Here is a 23,553-nt window from a genome sequence, read left to right as displayed (position 1 = left end):
ACCTTCTACTTGTCTATTACCGAGGACAACCAAGTGAGCTTTATACTGCTCGACAGTATTGTCAGAATTATATTTAATTTTGTAAACCCATTTACAACCAATAGCCTTCTTTCCTGGAGGAAGATCTGTAACAGATAACGTGTCATTCTTATCAAGAGCACCAATTTCCTTAGACATAGCTACACGCTAAACGGGAAGACGAACAACTTCAACTTCAACATAACTCGTAGGTTCTTTAAGAGTAGTAATCGCCGCCAAAAAATGAGTATGATTAACAGAAAAATTTGCACAAGACACATAATTAGTTATGGGATAAGGCGTACTTGAGGACATTGAGATCCGTAACAGATAACGTGCCATTCTTATCAAGAGCACTAATTTCCTTAGACATAGCTACACGCCAAACGGGAAGACGAACAACTTCAACATAACTCGTAGGTTCTTTAAGAGTAGTAATCGCCGCCAAAAAACGAGTATGATTAACAGAAAAATTTGCACAAGACACATAATTAGTTATGGGATAAGGCGTAGCTGAAGACATTGACGAGTGAGGGGGGGGAGGAGTCAGGGTCTATTGCTTCGATAATATTACATACATAATCTCTTAACCATAATATGAATCCTGGACCGAGCAGGGCGTCGAAATCCCGTGTCAGAATTGTCACTGATAGTTTCATGATTTTCAGAAAGTACAACTTCTGACAACATGTGGTCAGAATTCCGGGCAGTATCAGATGAAACACGACCTGACATATTATGATAACCATCATCAGACTCAGACAAGACAAAGAAAGACTTTGAAAATCATGTTAAAGCCTGCATGCATCAAACTCAAAATCAATTGGTTATGAGTGGAGAGATCGTTCCATATCATATTTAAGTTAATTATGCAGAAACAACCATGTGGGACTATTGTCCTTCCACATTATGGTATTTCTTCACTGGGATTGTCGTTGGATTTTAGAACCGTGACAAATGGTGAGCCTTCCAGACCCATGCAAGTGGCTATTTTGCAACATTTTTGCAAGTCTGTCCACATTAGTATCCCAACCGAGCCACGATGAAACCGAGAGTATGTACGTTTTTGCCCTAATAGGCATCCAAAACTGGTATTAGCCATCAACGCCAAATTAGGTTGGACATTTGTGAGTCAAAAATAAAGCATTTCACAGTAGACCTGGTTAATCTCTGAATTTGATTTCCGCCGCAGAAACCCACAAAGAGAGAGACACAGAGATAGCTGGACCGGGTGATTGATCCAAAAACTTCTTCTAAATTATTGTTTCCAAACGACATCAGAATTATTATTTCAGGTGACTTTCAACAAAATCATCAACAAATTTTCTGTTAGTTATTATGTGTTGAATTTGAATAATCTGTATGTTGGGAGAATTTAGATTTGGGATTGGTTTTCTAGGGTTCTTAGTGTTACCAATTCATTTAATTGACAGTTATTGTTGATCTGGTTATAGTTTTGGAATTAGGGTTTTGTGTATGGGATTGAATTTTGATGGTAGTCATGGATTTAGGGTTTGACTAGATTGTGAAACAAACATGGGTTGGTTGAATTTGTTTTATGTCTTCGTTTTTGGGAAATTCCGTTGTTTTTGAAGTAGGGTTTGTTTAGGTGATGTTGTTATTGTGATCTATGTGTTTATTTGATTTGGTGATGAGTTTATACAGGAATTAGGGTTAGCTTGGGGTTATTTTAGAGAGGTATCTAGGTTACACGTTGATGGGCGCTCCGAAGCAGAAGTGGACATCTGAAGAAGAAGCTGCCCTAAAAGCTGGGGTAATTAAACATGGGGCAGGCAAATGGCGAACTATACTGAAAGATCCTCAATTCAGTGGCATCTTGTCTTTGCGCTCGAATGTGGATCTCAAGGTATTAACTCTTTTATAGTTAACGCTAGTCGTGGTTTTGCTATCAAGGAAAGTTAAACATAGTTTTTAGGTTAAATTTCGGAAGTTTAATTAGCTAGATTGTTAAGCTTGAATGGCAAATGGTTATCAAATTTTATAGACCAGATAGTGGGTACTAATGTGTTTGTTTTTGACTTTGGGTAGGACAAGTGGAGAAACATGAGCGTGACTGCGAATGGTTGGGGGTCACGGGAGAAAGCTAGGGTAGCACTCAAAAGAAGTCATCAGATGTATAGAAATGGCGATGACGAAGATCATGATGATGGCGAAGATGATTTGGCCCCTAGTACAGTCATTCAGAGTGACGAAGAAGTTTATGATGTTAAACCTCTTGCAATGACTAGTCAAAATTTGCAGATCAATGGTCCCAAAAAATCATTATCAAGGTTAGGTTCTTCTCCTCTATGGATTTTTTACATGCCAATTACTTAGTCTCAAATGATATCCATGGAAGGCGATGGAACCCTAGGTGCAGATACTAATATGTGATCCACCTCTGACGTATATCACAAACCCTAAAAGCAACTGGTTAGTAGGATCCCAAAACTTTCAAGCTTTTCGGACATGTTTTAGTTACACTCAGTCGCGGCTTTCATTAAAAGCCTAAATCCCCCTGACATTCTATCATAGACATAACAAACATCTTTAATCAGATGAATTTCTATATGAGATACTGACTTTCATCCAAGTTGACCACAGATTCATGTAGAAATAAATATGTACAGGGTATGAATTTCCTAGCATTTGACTTGTGAGCACCTGTTGATTATGTTTTTTGTTTTTTCTTCTGGCGACTACCACTATTTGATACTGAGGATTTAAGTTACTTAACAATGATTTTCTACCTATACGGACTTCTTCTGTAGGCTGGAGAATCTAATTTTAGAAGCAATAAGCAGTCTAAACGAGCCTACTGGGTCTAACAAGACTACTATTGGCATATTTATCGAGGTATTTCTATCTTTGTGTGCGTGCAAGCATCTTCAGAAGTTCTTCTTATTGGATGTGTACACTGTACAATTTTTTCATCATGGTTGCTGAAATGTTACCAATGTTACCCTGTAGGATCAATACGATGCACCTCCAAACTTCAAAAAGATCTTGTCAGCAAAATTAAAGTCGATGACAGCAAACAAGAAGCTAATCAAGGTACTTGAGTGATTCTCTCTTAACCTTGTACATTTGTGAAAAAAGTATTATCAAGTTGAAAGAAAATTTCCCATATTTGCAGAACAGTTCTGATATATATGGTTGGTGGAGTAATAAACTTTAGAATAAACCTTTCATTAGTGTCTGTCAGATTTACTGTGAGCTATTAGCTTCGTTATGATTCATATTGAAGCTCGATACCTTTGATTTTTGTAGTTAGTGCGGCCTTTGCTATAATGAAATATCTATTTCCTGCGTTAGTTGTTCCTGTCCCTGGCTTTTTATTGATATGTTGGAAACTGCATATGCTCTAAACAGGTAAAGCGCAAGTACAGAATTGCACCAAGACCACGTTTCCCCTCAGATGGGGGAAACCCTGGAATGCTGGGTCTTGAAGGAGTTGGGCAGAGAGACATTAAACCAGATATTACTGTACGTCCAACGAAAATCCAGGTGGATGCAGATTTGGCAAAAATGAGGAATATGACAGCAGAGGAGGCTGCTGCAGCTGCTGCTCGAGCAGTTGCAGAGGCAGAAGCTGCCATTGCAGAAGCTGAAGAGGCAGCAAGGGAGGCAGATGCAGCAGATGTTGATGCAGAGGAAGCTCAAGCTTTTGCTGAAGCTGCGTTGATGACTTTAAGAAACCGAAACGCATCGAAGATGGTATGTATTCTTTATTTCTATTATTTTTATCCCGTTCTCCTGTCAATTTGTTAATGTTTCATGGTGCCACCGAACCGAGCAACAAAAATGTCATGTACTGCGCTACGCATGTAACTCCATTTGACCTGGGAAATTACGTTGCTTTGAATGATCAGAAAAGAGACATTGTGGATGCTACAAGTAAAGTACAAATCAGATGATCACCTCGTTGGTTCCTCTTTCGCAAAAGTCTTAGGTGGGAAATTTGTGTGGGATACTATAGTGCATGTACTTTGCATTTTTGCTTCGGAAAGAAAATAGAAACAACTGTATTCATGTTGAAATGTAGTTTTTTTTTTCTTTCTTTTTTTTTGACTTGTTTTCATTTTTATTTTGCAGGTAATACTGCATGTAGATGGGTCAGGCAGACGGAAGCCAGTCAAGGACGCAAGCCTGCAACTTTTGAGCATGAAGGCTGAGTAACCCATTTCCTCCGTTTCAGCTCATATATGTAGCTCATGCATCTTCTGACGACATGTTCAACCGACAAATATAAGAATATTTTTGTTGTTGTAAAAGTGGTCAGAGTAAGGTTTCCGTCATGCCCAGTTATCATAACTAAAACTATAATTTATGATCTTGTATCACTGCCATAAAAAAATCTCAAAAAGTTCCCTCATGTGTACAAATAATGTATTTTCTATTTTTTTTCCATCTTAAATTATGGGTTCCGTTTGGAAGAGTCTTAATATACATGTTTGAACTAAGCTGTTCTACTTGGAAAAAGAAAAGAGAAGTAAAAAAGAAATGGTGCATTATCCTCTTCTGTATATCATTTTGTCTCTTTTGCTGTTTCATCCTGTTATCCTAATTCAGTACATGCAAATTGTATGCTGTACAGTGATTAAGCCAATTCTTCAGTTTCTGTACGCAAGCTGTTGCACTTTAAATTCATAGGATGACTAGTAGGCAACTCTAACTAGTGTTGCACGTTAGACTGATTGCATAACCGGAGCTGGTTGGTACTTCAGTCTATGTGGACTGGAGAAATCCAAGTGGGCGGGCGGCCCTTAAGTTTTTGGTGGTCCTACCATAATCATACCAACCCACATAAATAAATCAGGAGGAGGTCAAGGGATATTCCGTGCACCAAACGGCTGGTCAAAATCAAATGAACCCCAAATCCGACCAGACAGAGAACAACGAGGGAGGTGGTGATAGACTTGTTCGGACGACGAGACCGAGACAACAGAGAGAGAGAGAGAGAGAGAGAGAGAGAAAACAGAGAAAGAATCAGAAGATTTATAAGAGGAGGAGAGAGACAAAAGATGGAGATGAAGAACACAGGAACCGTCTTTTTCGTATCTCTCTCGATCTTCTCCGTAATCAATCAAAATGGCTCTGATTTTCTCCTTTGTTAATTTTCAATTTAACCACCTTTCTGAATCCAATTTTTCTCAGGTAATATCATTAATTGGATCTAACAATTACTCTATTTTAGGGTTTCTTTGCTGTTATATTTGATTTAGCTGTGTTTTTGTAATTCTAGGTATGGAGGAAAGACTAAATAATAACGCGTCCTTGATTTCACGTATTCAACAGTTGGAACAAGGTAGGCATTGCATTTCGGAGACTTCATACTTATAATTCTGTAGAACATGTAACAAATGATGCTCTTGATTACACATACGTTAGTGAAATTGAAATTTGATTGAATTAGTGCTTCTTGATAAAATCAGTAATCTCACTTAGTTAATGAAGTTATTTTGGTTAGCTAGCCTTATCAAACTAGAGAGATTCTACTGTGTAAAATGGCTGTGTCATTTATTTAATTTAATTCTGTAGTGTGATTAGTTTTATTTGTTGGTGTTTTAGATGTTTCATGTAAACAGTAGATTGGCATTTTACATATGCAATTTGAGTTTATTGACAAAAGAAAACTGATGCATAAATAAAGTTTATAAACAAAACAAAGAAATGGAAGGAGAGGGCCAAACACATCTCCACCACCTCTTCTCTTTAAACCATAGTTTTAAGAGCAATTTACAGCTGATAATTATATGGTTCTATTGATCCTTCATTGTTGTGTTCGTTACACTGTTTCTTTTTTTTACTAGGTTCTTGCAAAAGATTTCAGTGCCTATGAGTTTCTTATATCTACATATATTAAGTTGTCTGAACTACTTCAGTATCTCTAGCTTTCACCCTGACTTCTGTATATCTTTGTTTTTTCTTAAGAACGTGATGCACTGCACAAAGATATTGAGCAATTGTGCATGCAGCAATCTGGTCCTGGGTTTCTTGCCATAGCTACGCGATTACATTTCCAAAGGTCAGATACTTAACTTTGATTCGTTACTAATTCTTATTCCTTCCTTTTTATGTTACATGTGTAAGTTTTCTTGAATAAGATACAATGAGCTCTTAGTAGTTTAATTAAACGCTATTAGGACAGCTGGCTTGGAGCAGGAGATCGAGAACTTGAGGAAGAAGTTACTTGCTTGCACAAGAGATAATCATAATCTTCAGGAGGAACTTTCAGAAGTTTACAAGATCAAAGTATGGTTATTCACTTTTCTTCAGACATAATGCTCCAAGTATTGAATGTTTTGTTCTGATTTCATTCTGTTTGATTCTTTTCTGCTGATACCAGAACCAGTTGGCAGATCTACACAGTGCAGAGGCCTCGAAGGTAATACTCCACATTTGTTTCTGGTAGAAGTTTCCCATAAGAGCTCCCACCTTGTTTTTTTTTTTTTTCAATGGTGTTAAGGAATTGGATAATTGCCTTTCTAAAGCATACCCTAGTCATGGTTCTTCCAAGTTTCAATCAAGATTTTAGGAAAACATATTTCATTAGAAACTCTGCTGCTTAAAGATGTATTGGAGCAAGAAACTGTTGGATCTTTCTGCTTAACTCACTATAACTTTAAATCTTAGATCCGACCAATACTTCAAATATTTCCATATGCTTTAACAAAGTAGTCAACTTCTGATAATTTTGTTGATTCGTAGTTCCATGTTATTTCAGCATTTAGAAGCTGAGAAGCAGCTTAAATTTTTCCAAGGTTGTGTAGCTTCTGCATTTGCTGAAAGGGATCACTCTGTAATGGAGGTTTGACACTTACCTTTAGTTAAAATTTCTCACCCAGTCTTATTTTCGTCTCGCAAGGTCTTAACAAGATGCAATGTTCTTTGAAACAACAGGCTGAGAAGGCAAAGGAAACAGAGGAAGCCATGCTGCAGAAACTAAATGACTTGCAAGAGAGGTATTATTATCCAGCCAGTCTTGATTGATTACAAATATGACTGCTAAAAGTGGAAATAACCACCATACAGATATGTACCTTTTTCATTAGTAAAGATGAAAATTACTCCATGACATCTTTAATCTTTGTCATTACAATACTTTTGGCACACATTATATGAGGAAGTCAACGAGCTTGATTAAGCTTATAGATATGTACAATAGTAATTATTAATGAGTATATCAAGACTATAAGGATAAGTGATTGAGTGGGAGCACAACTGAATATTGTTGCAAAGTGGACCTGCGATATATGAGAAACTAAGCAGCGGAGTGAATTGGGCATTACTGTTTTAAGCTCTATTATCTGCTTGGGGATTTCTTAAGGTATAACAGTTGATAAGTGGGAGAATTTTCTCAACACGTTAAAATATAATATTTTCTGGTATCTGCAGGTTTTAGTACTGTTAGCTGTCTTACTTGTTTGTTATGAAGTCTTAGATGGTGGTGATGGAGACCATAGATCAGACCTTTTACTGTTATTATATGTAATTGCCATTACGCCTGATTATTGTGTTTGGTATTAACCTTCGCCGTTCTACGGGCAATTGTTTTTCTATAACAGAGTACAGGAGCTTACTTCAGAGGATCTTGAAGAAAAAAAACGTCATACAGACCTGCAAATTGAGTCAGTGAAGCTAAAAGAGCAGAATGAACTTCTTAAGCAGGTATTTGTTACTTCATTTTATCTCGCGAAACGTAACTGCAGATGTAGGACAGTGTTTCTCATCCAATTGTTGGCAACTTGCAAGTACAGAAGTCATATGCAGTACATATTTCAGTCTATTGGCCTCGAAGAAAACATCTCTTTTTTCTATTAGTAGTAGTAATTGTATGTATTGCACTGTTGCGTTATTATTCATTTTACAAGAATTGATCCCAAAAAATGTCCATGCAGCGTATGATGTGTTTTCGCCTTTTGGGTGTACAGATCAAATGATCATTTGAACTACTACATCTTAGACTGAATTGGGTTTTAGATTGCTGACTATTGCAGCTTATTGCGTTTCTATACAGATATGTCCATTTGAACGACATAAATTATAGTCTATCCATATGTAACTTGTAATTGTAATACAAAAATTCTTTGAGAACTGACAAGAAAATGCAAATCTATGAATTAAGTCGTCTTGAAGGATTACTCTTATTTCTCTCAAATTTTGAGCAGCAGCCGACATGTAAAGTTGAGAATAGCTGTCGATGATGGTAACACTAAAGACTCGGACACAATTTGATATGTACCACTCCGACCGTTTAAAACTTCTAAGAGCATGTCATCTTATACATTGTTTCTTTATTACTGTCATGCTTTGTTGATTTGCTAAAGCATATGCAGAAATTACCTTACACAGATTCATCATAGCTTGAAGATATGTATTTGTAGTCATGACATGTTTGAGGTGGGCTATTTCCTTAAGAAGGCCAAGATTATTCAATAAAATGACGTTCTTTTTTGGTCCATTTTGCTAAATACTTTCTTAATTTATTTCTGAGCACCATATATTTGAACTACATTCCTTCTAGTCTAGAGTGTAGTTAGTCCGTTCCATCCATGTTTTATCAATTTCGTACTATAGTCTCTTGGGACATCTTCCGGATACTTGTTGCTATTTCTAGGTTATTGACAAGTTCTTTGAGATTCGTCAAAGCTCTCTTGGGGTTCTTGATGATTGTGACTTCGAAAATAAATGCGAATATCTTTTGCGAGATGATCCAGAGATGTGGAGTTTTGATGAAGATAAGGAAGCCTCCACCTCTAGTTACATTGTAAGTTTCGAAAATTGTCTTATTCATGTAGGAAATTGAGAATGTCTTTAGCAGTAGTGGGATAATGAGTGTTATTGATATGTGACTGAGTAAAAAGATGGACTTTAGCAACTCTTCTTCTTCTTTTACAGTCTCCTTTCTTTACTTAAATGGGATGGGGTTTCATAATCCAGGTTATGTTAGAAAAAGAGCTGGAATCATTGAACATTTCTGTGGGTAGTCTCCGAAATCAAGCTGCAATGGTACAATTCAATTGTTTGTAGTACATTGGTATATATTGGTTTCAAATTTCTTTTTCATGGTCTGATTTTAGAATTGGATTAACCTTTATATAGGGATTGGATATTGAAGATCATCTGAAAAAGAAAGTTTGTGAATTGGAAAAAGAGAAGGTAAGAGAGTGGATGGTTTGGAAACTTAACCAGGTTCTTGTGACATTGAATCTCATTACACTTTTATTAACTTGAATTGCAGACCCTCTTATATGATGCTATAAAGAGTCAGATACTGGAGTTGCGTCATTTCCATACTCAGAACAGATTTGAAGTCACGAGTTTCCTTGAGCAAGAGAAAAATCAGTTCAATTCAATACTTGATGCAGTACAAGAGAGGATACAGTTCCAGGCTAGCTTGATGAAAAGTTCTGAGCACGAACAGACAGTAGCAAAGTTAGATGACTTGGAATGTCGTGATGTTCATATAACTACGGATACCGGTTTGGTTCCTCAGGTTTGCGACCACCTGTATGCTTGGTATATGTTGATTATTTTTTCTTTCCTTTTTACAGATGTCTTTTTCCTTAAAAAAGTTGGGGTTCAGTTTCCATGTATTGGAGACTAAGATCTTAGATGAAGTCATCATCTTACTCCTGTCATACCTGCTAGAAACTTACTGTACTTCTTTTCCTTTGTGGTGATGAATGATTAGCTAATGCGAATTCAATAGATGTAATCATGTGGGGATGACTGTACAAAGATGACAGACATATTTTTCCATAGTTTAGGATATCTTTAGAATGTGCTGTATTCTTTCCTCCTTGATAGTATGCTAGTAGCCTCTTTGTTTTCTTCAGTAAGCTTGTAAAAGAATTACTTCATTCAGAGTTACATGATGCTTTTGTCTTGGACTTTATGTTGGCATGTGACTAATTTTGAGTTGTTGACTCTGAGAAACACATTAGACATGCTTTACGTGTAGGATTTAGAGAGTTTGAGATGGAAACACATGAGGTGATTGTACGTGTTATATAGAAGTCGAGGTGAAATTGCAAAAACGCACACGTGTTCTTACTTAATTTGAAGACATTTAAAAAAATATGCATTGAAAGATCAATATTAATCTTCTGCAACGTTCCATCTTACAATGAAGATTTCTACGTTTATAATTGGTTTAAGTGAGGAAGAATTCTTTATCTCTTAGATCGCACTGATGTATGTAGTAGGTATGCCATAGGTCTTCAGAGTTCAGACGTTTGTTCCTTAATGGAATGAGTTATTGATGATCCAGTCATTTGTGCATGACTATTTTATTTCCCTCGTTTAACCGTTTCATTTGCTTGCTTCTAACTTCTCTCTAATCTGTTTTTTCTTTCCAGAGTCCGCCTGCCTTACCAAAAGCTCTGGGTGATGAAGTGGGTGACACCTCAGATAACCTTGCACAGGCACTGCAAGAAAAGGTTGCTATACATCTCCTCATTACCATATTGGTCTTTGGTTTATCTTTTTTAATGAATTTCTTAGAAATGTATATTGAATGTGGATGTGTATTGTGCATACAATTTCAGGTTAGTGCATTGTTGCTTCTGTCTCAGCAAGATGAAAAACAGTTATTGGAGAGGAATGTCAATGCAGCTCTACAAGAAAAGATGGATGAGCTGCAAAAGAACTTACTACAGGTAATTTTCTCCTTGTAAATGCCCATTTATAGAAATATATGATGCCATCGTTCCTCCATCACTTGTAGTAGTAGCTCATTGCAGCCCTTCCTACTAGGTCCTAATTAATCAATCTGGTTTCCTGGGTGTGTTCACGACTTATGTGACCTGTTGGTTGTTCCAGGTGACAAACGAGAAGGTGAAAGCTCTTCTGGAGTTGGCACAACTAAGGCAGGAGTATCAAGTACTGCAAGAGTATGACTTCTTGACCATCAGTAATTGGCTTATTTCATTTATCTTTGTTTATTCTGGGTTATACCTCTGACGTTGTTCTTACTTTTATATGGTCGTATTTTCATTCAGAGACATCATTCATGAAAGGAAACAAGGAAATCATTTAGCTGATACTGGGGAAAAAAACATTTCTACCCAGGAAAGAGAGGTGGGAAAATTGACAAACCTGCTGAGGAAAACATATCTTAGTCGTTGGGTGGGGAGACAAGACCCGAATGAATCCGGTGGTCAGACGATCAATAAGTCCAATAATTCCGTAGATTATGCAAGGTCTGTAGATTCTGTTGGACCTCTTTGCATTTTCTTCTTTACATTCCAACTTCATTGCATGATTACACATTCTTCTTTGCATGGCAACATCTTGGACTGAATAAATGTGCAACATTTCTAACTCTAATTTCGGATTAGTTTCCCGCAACTTGTTAGGGGTATCTTCCATTCCGAGTGTGCAAAAACAAGATAAACATTACATACCGCTTCAAAAAATATTCTTGCAATATGGGCTCCCTGCATGTGTTGGAGATCCTGCAACTAATTTGATGGACATGCATCTTAGTTTTTGACCTTCACGATCTATTTTCCAGAATTAGATCTTTTTGTTTTGGGATGATTCTTGATTGTTTGTGCATAATTACAGAGTAAGTATGGAACACACGTCTTGGAAACACCATACTAATTTATTTTTGCATTATCTATGGTGTAGGTTGAGGGTTGAAAATGCAACTCTTAAAGAAAGCATAGAAACTATGGAGCACTTAACGTCTTCGATACACAGGCTCCGTCTATCACTTGTTAAGGTTAGTGTTTCTTGAGCCATTATTTTACACTACGCTCGTTTCTTGAGCCATTATTTTAAACTATGTCAATCTTAGCCAGCGGGAATTTCTCCTTTTTCTCGGAATTATCTTGTTTGCATTTCAAATTTAGACTTTTTCTGCTGTTTTGTTTCGCGAAAAAGACCCATTTCGGGGAAAAATTAGGGCAAGTATGGATTATGTAAATTTGTGTGGTTTTGTAGCAACTAGTTCATTTCCCATTTACAGGGATTAGTATTTCCATACTTTGTCGTGTCCAACCAATAAGCTGTGTATATTATCGAGAAATTCCTCCACTGTATTTTGAATTTGCAGCTGTCTTCACCTTATAAAGTCTGTCCAAAGACTCCAAATCGCATTTTTAATATTGACGTTGTTGCACAATTTTTTTGATTTGTTTCACCAGGCTAAAGATTCTTCAATATCGCTAGACCCAGTAACGGATTCTATTCAAGCTCTAAACGATATTATCAACGAGGCGAAACTTATTAAAACAGCTCTCGGAAGTTCGCTACCTGTTAGTTGGTCAAGCGAGGCTGAAAATGGAACTGACATATCTGAAAGCAGCACAGATACCAGCAGTGAGAGACCTGACTTTGTCTCTACTTCTGGATTGGAGATGGTTGAGCTCTTAATACTGGCAGCTCAAACTCTAGTAGCAAACGTTAATCTGTTGTCAGTTTTACCACCCCAACAGGAATAAACCTTGTAAATAAACAATGTGCATAGTTTAATTTACACTGATTCTGCACTGTTCATATGCAAGTGTTTAACAAGATTATGTACATTCACCTCCAAAGATCAATCAAGTTTATATTCTTGGAGAAGATCAAAGTGCCTACTTACACATTTCAGAAAAACAAACAAATCATATCCATCTCGGATCGTCTTGAGATTTGTGCTGTTAAAAATTGACCTCATTTTTGACTTTAAAGTCAACTACTTCAAAAAATTCCCGACACCAAAAAGATTATTTCTGGTTCTGGACAAACAAAGGAAGAGAATCTAAAACAGAACTATTCCATCACCCCAAAGGATCTATACTTCCTTAAAGCTCTCAACTTTGTTGTACTTCAACCTTAACCAATTCTCACCTTCTCATCAGCAACAATGACTTCTTCTTCTGCTGCTGCTTCATCATCATCCTTCACAGATTTCCCAGAAGATGTTCAGCTCTGTATCCTCTCCTTCTTAGAACCACCAGAAATCACCTCATTTTCATGTACATCTAAACGATTTTCATCTCTTTGTCAATCTGATAACAAACTGTGGTTCTCAATGTGTGAAAGAAAATGGGGTACAAATACTCAGATCAAAAAATGGGGAAATGGGCAGATTCATTTCAAGCTTCTTTACAGAACCCTAAATCGATTTGAGAAACTGATTGGATTTTGGCGTAGAAGTGGACAACAAGGTAACAATACTAGTATTACTGCTGGTAATGGATTAATTGTTCCACCCCCTTTAGTTTTTTTTGAATGGGGTGAATCATTTATTACTGGTTCTAGGGTTTCACCATGTAAATCAGGTACTTATAAAGTTATAAAGACTCCATTTTTATGGTTAGGGATTTCTAAAAGGGGTGAACCCTTGAATTTTCTTGACCCTGAATGTCGATTTGAATCTCCTGATGATTTTGTTAAGATAGCTGAGATGGGTGCATCTTCTTCTACTTCAGATGCAGATTTGATTAGTGTTAATGTTAGTTTCATGGGTAGTAATCATGTTATTGTTGAGGAGAATCTGTTTGGTTATTCATATTCTTCTCCAGAAGGGAAGAAATTGTTAGGATTCAGGAGAAGTCCTAGTTCTAATGATGATTTGGGGGTTGTTATAGAGGATGTGACTGGTTGGGAGAGTACATCTCCAGGAAGTTTGCCAGAACATCAAACATCAGAAATTTATCAGTATTTTGCGAATCGGACTAGTCCTGGTGGAGATAGGGCTTCTAGGAGGCAAAGGAGGAAAGATAAGGAACGTAATGGAAGGCGGAAATGGGATTCCCAGCATTTCGTAAAGATTGTAAATTGTGCTCCTACTTCTGGACGTCCCTTGCAGGGATTGTGGAAGGTATTTTTCTTTTACTTCCATTCTTGGTTGTATTTATTGGTAGTTAACGCATTTATGGCGAAAGTTAATTATCAAGTTATAAAACCCAAGGAAATTAGTATCCTGATTTTGTGTGTGCATAGTTTTTCAATTGGGAAGCTCAGTGTGCTGTGGCAATAACTGCTTAGCCATCCGTGAATCTAGCTTTTGATTTGTCAATTGTCATTGAGTTTTGTTAGTTGGGTTATACAAATCAAATAATCGTTCTAGCTAGCTGTTAAACGTCCATATACCTTTCACTGGTTTCTACATATAGGAACCATTCAATAGGATGAACTTGCTGGGTTGCAAATAGTAGCACAAAAGAATGTCAGGGTATTTAATGTTTGATTAGAGGGATAAACGGCTTTATACGTATTCCTACATTAAGAAAATGCTTGCAAGTCTAGTGGTGGTTTTGTTACTCAATATTCTAGCCACATGTAATGCAGAACAACAAGTTCATATTCTTTACCTCAAAATTAGATATCACATAGTACTGGTCAATACTCAGAATTTCATAAATGAATATTATTTTGGGATGCCAATACTCAAACCTTGACAGGTTATAATATACAATTGTCCATCAAATGCATCATCACCATTTATGTGTTATCGTCAATTGTAATGCTAGAATTTCTTTTTGGCTATGTGTCATTTTTGAAGTATTTTTCAAACATATTGGTTAGTTCACAATCAGATTTACAAAGCGGTGCCATGTAAAAACATATTTGCAACTGTATGAGTTGATTCCTTATAGGCCTCTGTCTCTTTGTCATCATTATATGTTTCCATATTTACAATGTAACTTATTTGGATGGAGGGAGGTTGGGAAGAGTGAACCTGGGTAAACAGGATTTCTTAATAAAGATCTTCTGTGATGATCTCTAAACATCTTCTTCCCACCTTCAGGGAATCTGTGATGATATGAGCTTGGAGTTTTATCTCGTGGCATACGATGACATTGGAGGTGTAACTTGCCGAAAGGTGGGTGATTCCGTTGAACCTTTCTCTGGCTATTCTCCAGTCTTCTGGACCTCAAATACTACGTTCATCGAGTCCCCATTGTCATGTGAAGAGGAATATTTATATGATAGTCGAATACATCTTCAGCCACCCATTGTTAATCACATTTGCGACCACTCTCCTTTCATAGAAAATGAAGAGGTTTTGCGTATTCTGAACATCAATTCCAGTTACGATCTGGTTATTCCAGATCTTGCAGTATCTTCTGTCAACCCTAGGCAGGCAGAAGGTAGGATTTGGCAGTATGCTAGTGGGACTTTTGGGTTTGGGTTTCTTCGGAACAATTACATTATAGACATGAAGCATATTGTTCTGGATGGGCATCTACTTGATACAGCTGAATGTTGTAATTAATATTTACTATATTAATTGTACATAACATTGATCTTGTAGACCTTCCACGTTTTATTTAGTCAGTAAACTATCAGTCTGATCATTTCTTATGATTCTGGCATTTTTTTTTTAATAAACGGTTGAAAATTTCTGGAAAACTTTTCTGGATGAAAGAAACTTACTCTTTTGTATTTCCTTCTGGTGTTTGCTTTTGGTTTTATGTCAATATTGATTATGCTGTATAATACCCAACATTGTTGACATCATTCAAGTATGCAGGAGCTCGCAAGTATGTTTTTTCCTTGCAAATTGCAAACAGATTTATGTGCTGAGTTTTAACCAGGTCCTGAATGCAAATTACTTACCGGTAGTTTTTTGTATTCAGTAGATTACATTAACATCATCTTAACCTACTAACTAGATTTTACTGCAGTGAGTTGGTTGAATGTTGGCCCTTTGGATATGAGTTTAGGTATTAGTGAGTTATTGATCCAGCTCCTTCACAATCAGAAATTCAGGATCAAACCATGTAGAGAATCAGAAAATTCTTAACGGAGTTCAAACACTTACAGATGCAAGTAGAAGAAGGCAATGCAGTAATATCACAATCTTAAAAATTGAAACCCATTATCAATCATATGCACACAATAAGAAGAAACAGGAAACTCTAGGAGATGATAGATCACAGCATCATGAACTGAGAAAATAAATGTTTTTTCTTTTTGCTTTTCTTTTCTTTTCTTTTCTTTTCTTTTCTGTGTGAACTGTTTTCATGATTGAGCAGTGGCTTCTGTAGGATTTCCTTCAAGCTGACTGTAATTTCCTTTCTCCTTGAATAGTTGGATATGGTGGTGTTTGCAGTAGAGTTTTCCCTCGTGTGCTATGTAGTTAGATGGGCTAATCGTACATCCTCCATGTGTGCATTTGAAACAGCTCCTGTGATATGTGGTTCCATCTACTGCTACCTATTGACAGAAAACCAGGTTATAATACACTGTAGAATCATCGAAAAAGTAGAATGAAAAATGTGTTTCCTGGTCCCTTTAGAATTCTACTGAGTGCAGAACTGGGGGATGGTTTTGTTTACCTTTTCAATTGGATACACGGTCTTCTTACATCCCAGACACTTTTCTCTGGTACCGGCAAACATATTTGCAACTTTGTTCTGTTTCAAGCCATGTTCAAAGAGTAAGCAATCAAGGAAGTATATACCCAATTACATCTAGGGATTGCATTCATTGACAGACCAATTAGAGTTGGAACAGTTTGGATATACTGATATTACCTCACTGTCAACAGGCTTCTCTGGTTTTACTACTTTTGGGGTTCCTGAAAGAGATTGGTGGGAACAAATAAATGAATAAGATGGGAACTGAGAGATAGGATATGGAATATGAATTGTATAAGGTCAATACAATCCTTTACCTTGGAAGCTTTTGTCGAGACTACCAGTTCTTTTGAAGGTCTGATCGAAGTGAGGCCTGCAGTAAAGCACTCCTTCAAAGGAATTGAAGTTTCCAAGCTACACAAAGATGGAAGAAACAATTCAGGTCAGAATTTGGATGAAAACGAGACAAGTTGATGTCCGAATGATCCAAACAATTCAGATCAGAAATTGAATTCAAAAAGTGACCAAGAAAATATTGTGAGGTATCTTAGGATTGCATCCCCTGAATGTGGGCGTCTCTTTTCACTGATACAAATCAGATGTCCCGCAAGATTGGTGGCAAAATAACAAATCAGCCACACCTTAAAGATGAAGCAAAACTGTAACAAGAAGATGATAATAATGCGTGTTGTATACCTTAAGGGTGCCTTTGCAGTGGTGGCATCGAAAGCAAGCCTTGTGATAAATACGGTTATCAGCGGCAAGCTTATCAACCAAATACACAGTTTTGTCGCAGGCTGTACATTTTTGGGTTGTTCCTGCAAATGCCATTGCTCCACAATGAAACACCCGGAGAGAATAAAAGTAATTCAAACTTGAATCTCAGACTCTTTCTTTCTTTCTTTCTTTCTTCTCTCAAGGTCTGTGTTGTGGAAAATGAAGAGAAAGAAAAGGATTTGAAAGAGAGAAGAAATAGGAAGAAAAGAAAATGTGGATTAAAGGGAATTGCGGAAAGACTAAAGAGGGAACTCAAAAATATAGATCATTCAAAAAAAAAAGTGGCGGTGGCTTTCTTTTGCCAATTCATTGTCTGTCCTCCACATTTCAAGCATCACTCACTTCTTACCCCACAACCAACTCAATATTATCTGGCTCTCTATCCATCTTTTCTCTAGCTAGCGTGTCATTCCATCCTTTCGAATTCTTAATTTCCCGTTGGTATTGAATTGGCATTCCAGAAATCTAACCAAATATCTTAGGGCGTTTTTTTTTCTTCTTCTTTCGTACTCCGGCGTTTGGATCTGACTCACCATGAGTCAGATGCCAAACCATACATTTTTTAAATTTGAGTCAGATCTGACTCGTTTGAATTGGCATTACGGGTCAGATGTCGAACCATTTTTTTTTTTAAATTTGAGTCAGATCTAAAAGTGTGGTTGTTTTTTGATGGCTAGACATTTGGATCTGACTCACCACGAGTCAGATGTCAAATATAATATGTTTTTTAAATTGAGTCAGATCTTACTTGTGACTTGAGTCACTTGACCCGTGAACCAAGCCACACTTACTGGCATATTTTTGAGTTTGTATTTTTTTTTAATCTTTTTGAGTGCGATTTACCGCATCTGTAAAATGATCTCACCACCAAATTATTGGGGTACTGAATCTGATATATAGTGCAAAAACAGTTATGTGGGGATTAAGCCAAAGTTATGGTGTAGGGTAGATAGATGCCGTTAGGTAGTGAGTGAATGGCTTGAGTAAAGTCATGTTAAAGCAATCAAAATCCTACTCCACCATGATGAGACTGGCGACATAACACATGTGATATGAGGGGTCAGACATCTCTCAGTCAACAAAGTCTCTTTTTCGAATTTAATTCTGATTCAGCCTGGCTTCATAATCATATCATCGCTAAGTATATATAAGAGTGTAGAACGAACACAACAGGTCTATAATTAATGCCAACCCAAACGAGTCAGAAGGAAGGAGGTAGGATTTCATACCACATTATAAAAGAAGAATATATAAGTGCAAAACTAGCACCTGTGGTCTAGTGGTATGATTCCCACTTTGGGTGCGAGAGGTCCCGAGTTCGATTCTCGGAATGCCCCCCGATTTTTCCCATTTAACATTCATCTGTAGCGGTGGCTCATGTTTTCATGTTTTTCCCCGGTGAACCGAAAAGTAAATTACGATAATTAAAATTAAATCCATACATCTGACACCAAGGGCGTTTGGTCTAGTGGTATGATTCTCGCTTCGGGTGCGAGAGGTCCCGAGTTCGATTCCCGGAACGCCCCATCTTTTTTTCCCCTTTTCCGGTAAACTAATCAACGGTGGCCATCCCATCTTCGCAATTTTTTTTTTAAAAATAATTATCGGTAAATATTGGAAAACAACCGTTCAAAGCATTCTATTGTTTATTAATCTACTCGGACGAATGAAAGGTTCAAGGCTTTCACTTAACATATTTCAACTGCTGTTATTCAAGAATTCCTAGAGCAAAAAAATTGATGTTCTTGGCATAAAATCCGATAAACTTTGAACCTAATCTTCGAATCAAGTTCTGGTGGTCTGAAAGGCACCGGCGAAGTAAAATAAATGATGAATTCGTTCCCCATAAATCGCATACTGATAATCTATTGCGTGCTGAATATTGTTCTAGTGTTGCGAACCCTGAACTAAGCTCCCGAGTGGGTACATGCTTACGGCATTTGAACAGAATAACGTACTTGCAGATCTTTCAACTGTCCTAGGAGGCTTTGGAACGTTGGGCGACACATCGGCTCACTTTGTCAGATTGAAATATGGGAAAAAAAAAGGTTATGAAATTAGATAAGAATGAAATAAACATTAAGAATGTTATACTCAGATTTGAAACAAATGTAGTTGCAGATAATAAGCACCTGTGCCAGCAGCTCTCGATTAAAGATGCCCATGAACCCTACTGCTCCAATCACCTGAAACGAGTTGAGGGTACCCCATGGGATCCTTTGTGTCGAAAGCTCCCACAATATTACCCCAAAGCTGTATACATCAGACCTGCAGGTTCCCCCATAAACCAAAATTTGAGAAAATATTTGTTAATCTCCAGAAATTTTATAACAGAAGTCAAACTAATCCGCAAAGCACCAGGAATTATTTTAAACTTACTTCTCATCCGAAGGATCGCTACGCATAACCTCTGGAGCCATCCATTGTGGCTGCAGTGGAAGGATAAGAGAGGAAAGATGAGCATATGTAACTTGGTAAGAATGTTCAGATAATCAAAACATCAAAGAAAGTGTAAACATACCGTTCCTCTACCAGACTTACCGGAGAGATATGTTGTGTTTTTGAGCCTTGAAATGCCAAAATCACCAACCTAATGAAATGAAAATTTAAACAGATGAAATGATGAATCTGCACTACCAAATTGAGTTTTTGATAAGATAAAAGAAACAAGGGAAGCATAAGTTCGCGAAGTTGTGAATATGTATGGAATGTACCTTCACAGTCCAATTCTTATCGACCAACAGATTTGAGGACTTCAAATCACAATGAACAACCGGAGGATTGCGACTATGAAGATAGGTCATACCTCGTGCCTACAGGAGCGCGAATGATAAAGAATATTTGAGTTAAAGGCATACAAGAGAGTATAAATATGAAAATGATGTTTCAACAAACTTTGTATCGTATTCAGAGAGGACGTACAATGTCTAAAGCCATGAGAACACGCCGTCTCTTATCGAGTTTACAAGTGCCTCGTTGAAGCAACTGAAATAGACTTCCACTGCATAACAAAGATTCTAGACCTGGTTATATATTTATGACAAACTAAGAACAAGACCTCAACAAAAAAACATCTTTGAACTAGATTACTCAGCAATAGACTATGAATTTTTCATCATCACGAGATAAAGTGGAAAATGAACCGTGGGAGGAACTCTGTGACAATGCATAAGTTCTCTGGTGAAGTTACTGCACCCATAAAGAGTAGTACATTTGGATGACGGAGTTTCTTCATAAGCAACACCTGCGCAAAAATATGTTTTAGAATTAGTCCAATGCATAATATATCCATGTAGTGCAAAAATTTAGCCCATGTTGAAGAACTACCTCTTGCCTGAAAGTTTGTAGCAGCTCATCGGAGTCTCGAATTTATAATATACTTTCAGCGCAACGTCCTGCAAGAAAGAAATATTTTAGGCATTTAAAAATCTCCTATTTTTTTTTTTACATAAATGAGCTAGTAAATTAATTAACCTACCGAACCACACCACATTCCATGATATACAGTTCCGCATGCGCCTGAGAGCATCAACCAGCAATTTCAGATCAGAAAATGGCATATTAAAAGGCAAAACATATTCCATAATCAACATTGAGGGGAAAAGAAGCAATACTTAAAGATCCTACTAGTACCTCGTCCTATTTCTTCTCCGACCGTCAACTCTTCCCACATGATGTCATAATCCGATGAATCCGTCCTGTATCGACACTACTAAGACTAGTACTACCGATACTGCTTACACTACTTACATCGGACTTGCCAGAAGATGAGTAAAAACCATAGGAATCAGAACTCTTTGACAGATCAAAGTCATCTTCCTGTTCACTTCTTATCCAGGCAAATATGTCATGTGTAGTCCTTGCTACCAACCCATCATGTTCACTACCTTTCGATGGAAATGGCATGTTTTTCTTGCTAGTGCAAGCCTCTGCAGTAGAAGTATGACTCTTATGAATTCCAATCTTGCCTTCACCCTCGCCACTTGCTAAGAATTTTTCGACGCAGACAGTTTCAAAAGGTGCACCGGATGGGGATGGGGGTACGTCTCCTCTAAGTGTGCAAGCTCCACTTGGAGTAACTACAACTTGCGAAGGTTGTTCGCGACTTGTCAGCTGACAAAATCTAGAATTGACTTCTGCAAGTGAAGCTGGTGGTATTTGGAGAAATTTCTGTGAATCGGCAGATACGCAGATAATCCCAGCAATACTACCATTATCATCATAGAGGGGAGTATTGGTAATAAGGACTAGAATTCTTTCCCCTTGTTTATTCTTAACTGGGAATGTCCCGTTCCAGCTTCATCCCGAGGCATTCTTGCGCAATATATGCATCGCGTCTTCTCTGGCTTCTTTGCTTCCAACCAAGAGGTCAAGGATATTCCGACCAAGGGCTTCTGAAGCAGAATAACCGTAAAGGTTCTCAGCTGATGGATTCCTGTACAGATATACGTAGAAGCATAATCAAATCTACTTATCTGACTAGTTTCAATCCGTTAGAAGCATAAAAGAGTGCCATAGAAATGGAACAATACTCACCAGTAAGTTATCAAACCAGTGGCATCAAGCACATAAATAGCTTGACCCATAGACTGGAGTATATTTAGATATTTTTTATCACTGGAATTCATAGTCAAGTTGGAGAGTTCTTGTTCGAGGTTTCTTCCATCATTCCCAGCTTCAATTTCTTGTATCCTATTTGACAGCAACATCTGATCCTCTCCTGGTAGTAGTGCTGGTGACGGTGGTGGGGCTTCCATATTAAGCTTAAAAAGAAAGGTTAATGGTCAATGCATCAAAGAACTAAGAAAAACAAGTTCTCCAAGCTTTCAGCCTCTTTTGGTTTCATTGTTTTGCTTTTGCCGGTTTTTATAGTTTGCCTCTCGTGAAGCAACTCAAGTAATAATTTGGTTGGAATTGGACACTATCAATTACTGTATCACATGTATTGTTCTGCCCAACACAAACCGACTGAACCGATGCTAAACACTAAAATCCTCGTACAGTGCGGAGAAGAGACTTGGGTTGGAAAACGATTAATAAAAAAAATAACTTTTAAAGTTTTAATAAAAAATTATAATTTATTGTTTTATTTTATGAATGAAACTTTTTAGTCTCACATCGTGGAGTTTTCAATTTTTAGTAATTTTAAGAAACTATATGAACCTTTTAGTCCCACATCGGGGAGTTTTTCTTCTTAAGTTGTATTTGTCAATTATATAAACAAATTCACTATTTTTGTAAAATCTATGGGAAAGGGGTTGCTCTATATTTAGAGGGACCCCCAAGGGAAAAAATATTTTATATTGTTTTTCTCAAGCGTTCGAGATTTTCATTTATGGTTTTTTCGGAGTTGCCAAGCTCAAGTTGAGCCCTGGAGATATCCGTCCTGTGAGGGCTATAGCATCACTCTTGAGTGTAGCCGGGCGCTAATGTCTTAAGGCAACGTGTTGAACATGTGACTCACTCTATTTTTCCAAAGTTTTGCCTTGTTGCTGTTGCAGAGAGACGGGGAGTTCATTCGTTTCATCAAATCGATCACTTCCATTATAAAGGAGATAAGTATCAATAACTTTTGCTTATTTGACTTTTCCTTGTTTTTGATTATTGTACCCAACAATCTTAAGACATTAGTATTTGTAATAATAAAAAAATGGTTGGTTGGTTTGTGAATCATGGATGTTAATTGTGGGGTGAAAAACAAAAACGAATTTTTGGTCAGCTGTAGAGTTTCGAGTTTATCTCTTAACCTAAAAGGAATTTCGATGAACCCTTTTGACACAAAGTAGTAGACATCCTGATAGTTACCCACCTAATATTTCAGAAATTTTGGAGTTGTAAAAGTATTTTTTTGATATTTTACAAAACTGAGAAACGTTCCTGAAAAATTCTGACGGGCAGAATTTTGTTGTTAACTAAAGTAGTTTTTATGGGGTAACCATGCGTTTTTCGATATGGTGGTTTAAACGAAGTTTATAAATCATTCAATCTAGATATTATCTTCAAAACTCATATTTTATCTGAACTAAGGTTTGTGAGATATGGTGTATTAGGTGATTGGGAAATTACCGTGTCCGTGGTCAGAGTATAAACGGTTTGTGACATGAAATTGAAAAGGAACATGGCTACCAGGCGCATGTGGATGAACACAAGTCTTCCAAAGCTGACAAAGGCGAGAACATCAAACACAACTCTAAGCATAGTCTTCATAATAAAAGTATGTTTCGTAAAACTGAATCCAGCATTACTTTAATTAAGGGTGATTGTTATGCTCGTAAAATTCCTGGCCATACGACAATAAAGTGTAGACAATATAAAACCTTAATAAGTAGAAAGTTAATGCTAATTTAGTTGAAACAAAATGAACCATGATGTCAGAAGTTATTTTAATAACCAATGTGAGAGACTGGTGGGTGGACTCTGGAGCCACTAAGTATGTTTGTTGAAACAGAGA

General features: G+C 37.1%; 4 protein-coding genes, 1 non-coding gene and 1 pseudogene across 7 annotated transcripts; 4 read left to right on the top strand and 2 right to left on the bottom strand.

The window, feature by feature from the left end:
- Positions 1-1,112: 1,112 nt before the first annotated feature.
- On the top strand, positions 1,113-4,544 carry LOC113286088 (telomere repeat-binding factor 1-like). Of its 2 annotated transcripts, XM_026534812.1 has the most exons (8): positions 1,114-1,313; positions 1,684-1,885; positions 2,068-2,309; positions 2,790-2,874; positions 2,989-3,072; positions 3,391-3,735; positions 3,891-3,970; positions 4,114-4,544. In XM_026534812.1, the coding sequence occupies exons 2-7, from the start codon at positions 1,736-1,738 to the stop codon at positions 3,933-3,935; spliced, it is 951 nt and encodes a 316-aa protein (XP_026390597.1). In that variant the 5' UTR covers positions 1,114-1,313; positions 1,684-1,735; the 3' UTR covers positions 3,936-3,970; positions 4,114-4,544. The 2 variants fall into 2 exon arrangements, with proteins under 2 accessions (XP_026390590.1, XP_026390597.1); XM_026534805.1 differs by lacking the exon at positions 3,891-3,970 and having other exon boundaries at positions 1,113-1,313.
- A 315-nt stretch (positions 4,545-4,859) lies between these two features.
- Positions 4,860-12,597, top strand: LOC113286062 (cingulin-like). 2 transcript variants are annotated; one of them, XM_026534783.1, is made up of 18 exons: positions 4,860-5,175; positions 5,264-5,326; positions 5,953-6,046; positions 6,165-6,273; positions 6,368-6,406; positions 6,746-6,829; positions 6,922-6,983; positions 7,587-7,689; positions 8,639-8,788; positions 8,962-9,030; positions 9,124-9,180; positions 9,263-9,517; positions 10,383-10,463; positions 10,572-10,682; positions 10,846-10,916; positions 11,025-11,225; positions 11,659-11,752; positions 12,177-12,597. In XM_026534783.1, the coding sequence occupies exons 2-18, from the start codon at positions 5,266-5,268 to the stop codon at positions 12,471-12,473; spliced, it is 1,938 nt and encodes a 645-aa protein (XP_026390568.1). In that variant the 5' UTR covers positions 4,860-5,175; positions 5,264-5,265; the 3' UTR covers positions 12,474-12,597. The 2 variants fall into 2 exon arrangements, with proteins under 2 accessions (XP_026390568.1, XP_026390575.1); XM_026534790.1 differs by lacking the exon at positions 4,860-5,175 and having other exon boundaries at positions 5,278-5,326; positions 6,170-6,273.
- Positions 12,598-12,745: 148 nt separating this feature from the next.
- On the top strand, positions 12,746-15,412 carry LOC113286078 (F-box protein At3g12350-like). The gene is made up of 2 exons (XM_026534796.1): positions 12,746-13,840; positions 14,771-15,412. The coding sequence occupies exons 1-2, from the start codon at positions 12,881-12,883 to the stop codon at positions 15,236-15,238; spliced, it is 1,428 nt and encodes a 475-aa protein (XP_026390581.1). The 5' UTR covers positions 12,746-12,880; the 3' UTR covers positions 15,239-15,412.
- A 335-nt stretch (positions 15,413-15,747) lies between these two features.
- Positions 15,748-17,344, bottom strand: LOC113286103 (LIM domain-containing protein WLIM1-like). The gene is made up of 5 exons (XM_026534817.1): positions 17,022-17,344; positions 16,643-16,739; positions 16,503-16,546; positions 16,305-16,382; positions 15,748-16,182 (listed from the first exon to the last, which is right to left on the bottom strand). The coding sequence occupies exons 1-5, from the start codon at positions 17,154-17,156 to the stop codon at positions 15,988-15,990; spliced, it is 549 nt and encodes a 182-aa protein (XP_026390602.1). The 5' UTR covers positions 17,157-17,344; the 3' UTR covers positions 15,748-15,987.
- Positions 17,345-18,556: 1,212 nt separating this feature from the next.
- TRNAP-CGG lies at positions 18,557-18,628 on the top strand. Its single transcript has one exon. It is a non-coding gene; the product is annotated as a tRNA-Pro (tRNA).
- A 405-nt stretch (positions 18,629-19,033) lies between these two features.
- On the bottom strand, positions 19,034-21,859 carry LOC113305795 (annotated as a pseudogene).
- Positions 21,860-23,553: the final 1,694 nt, after the last annotated feature.

This window comes from Papaver somniferum, chromosome 1, assembly GCF_003573695.1.
Source record: "Papaver somniferum cultivar HN1 chromosome 1, ASM357369v1, whole genome shotgun sequence".
NCBI lineage: Eukaryota > Viridiplantae > Streptophyta > Magnoliopsida > Ranunculales > Papaveraceae > Papaver > Papaver somniferum.
The sequence above is the reverse complement of the archived record's forward strand: the minus strand, read 5'-3'. Positions and strand labels throughout refer to the sequence as shown.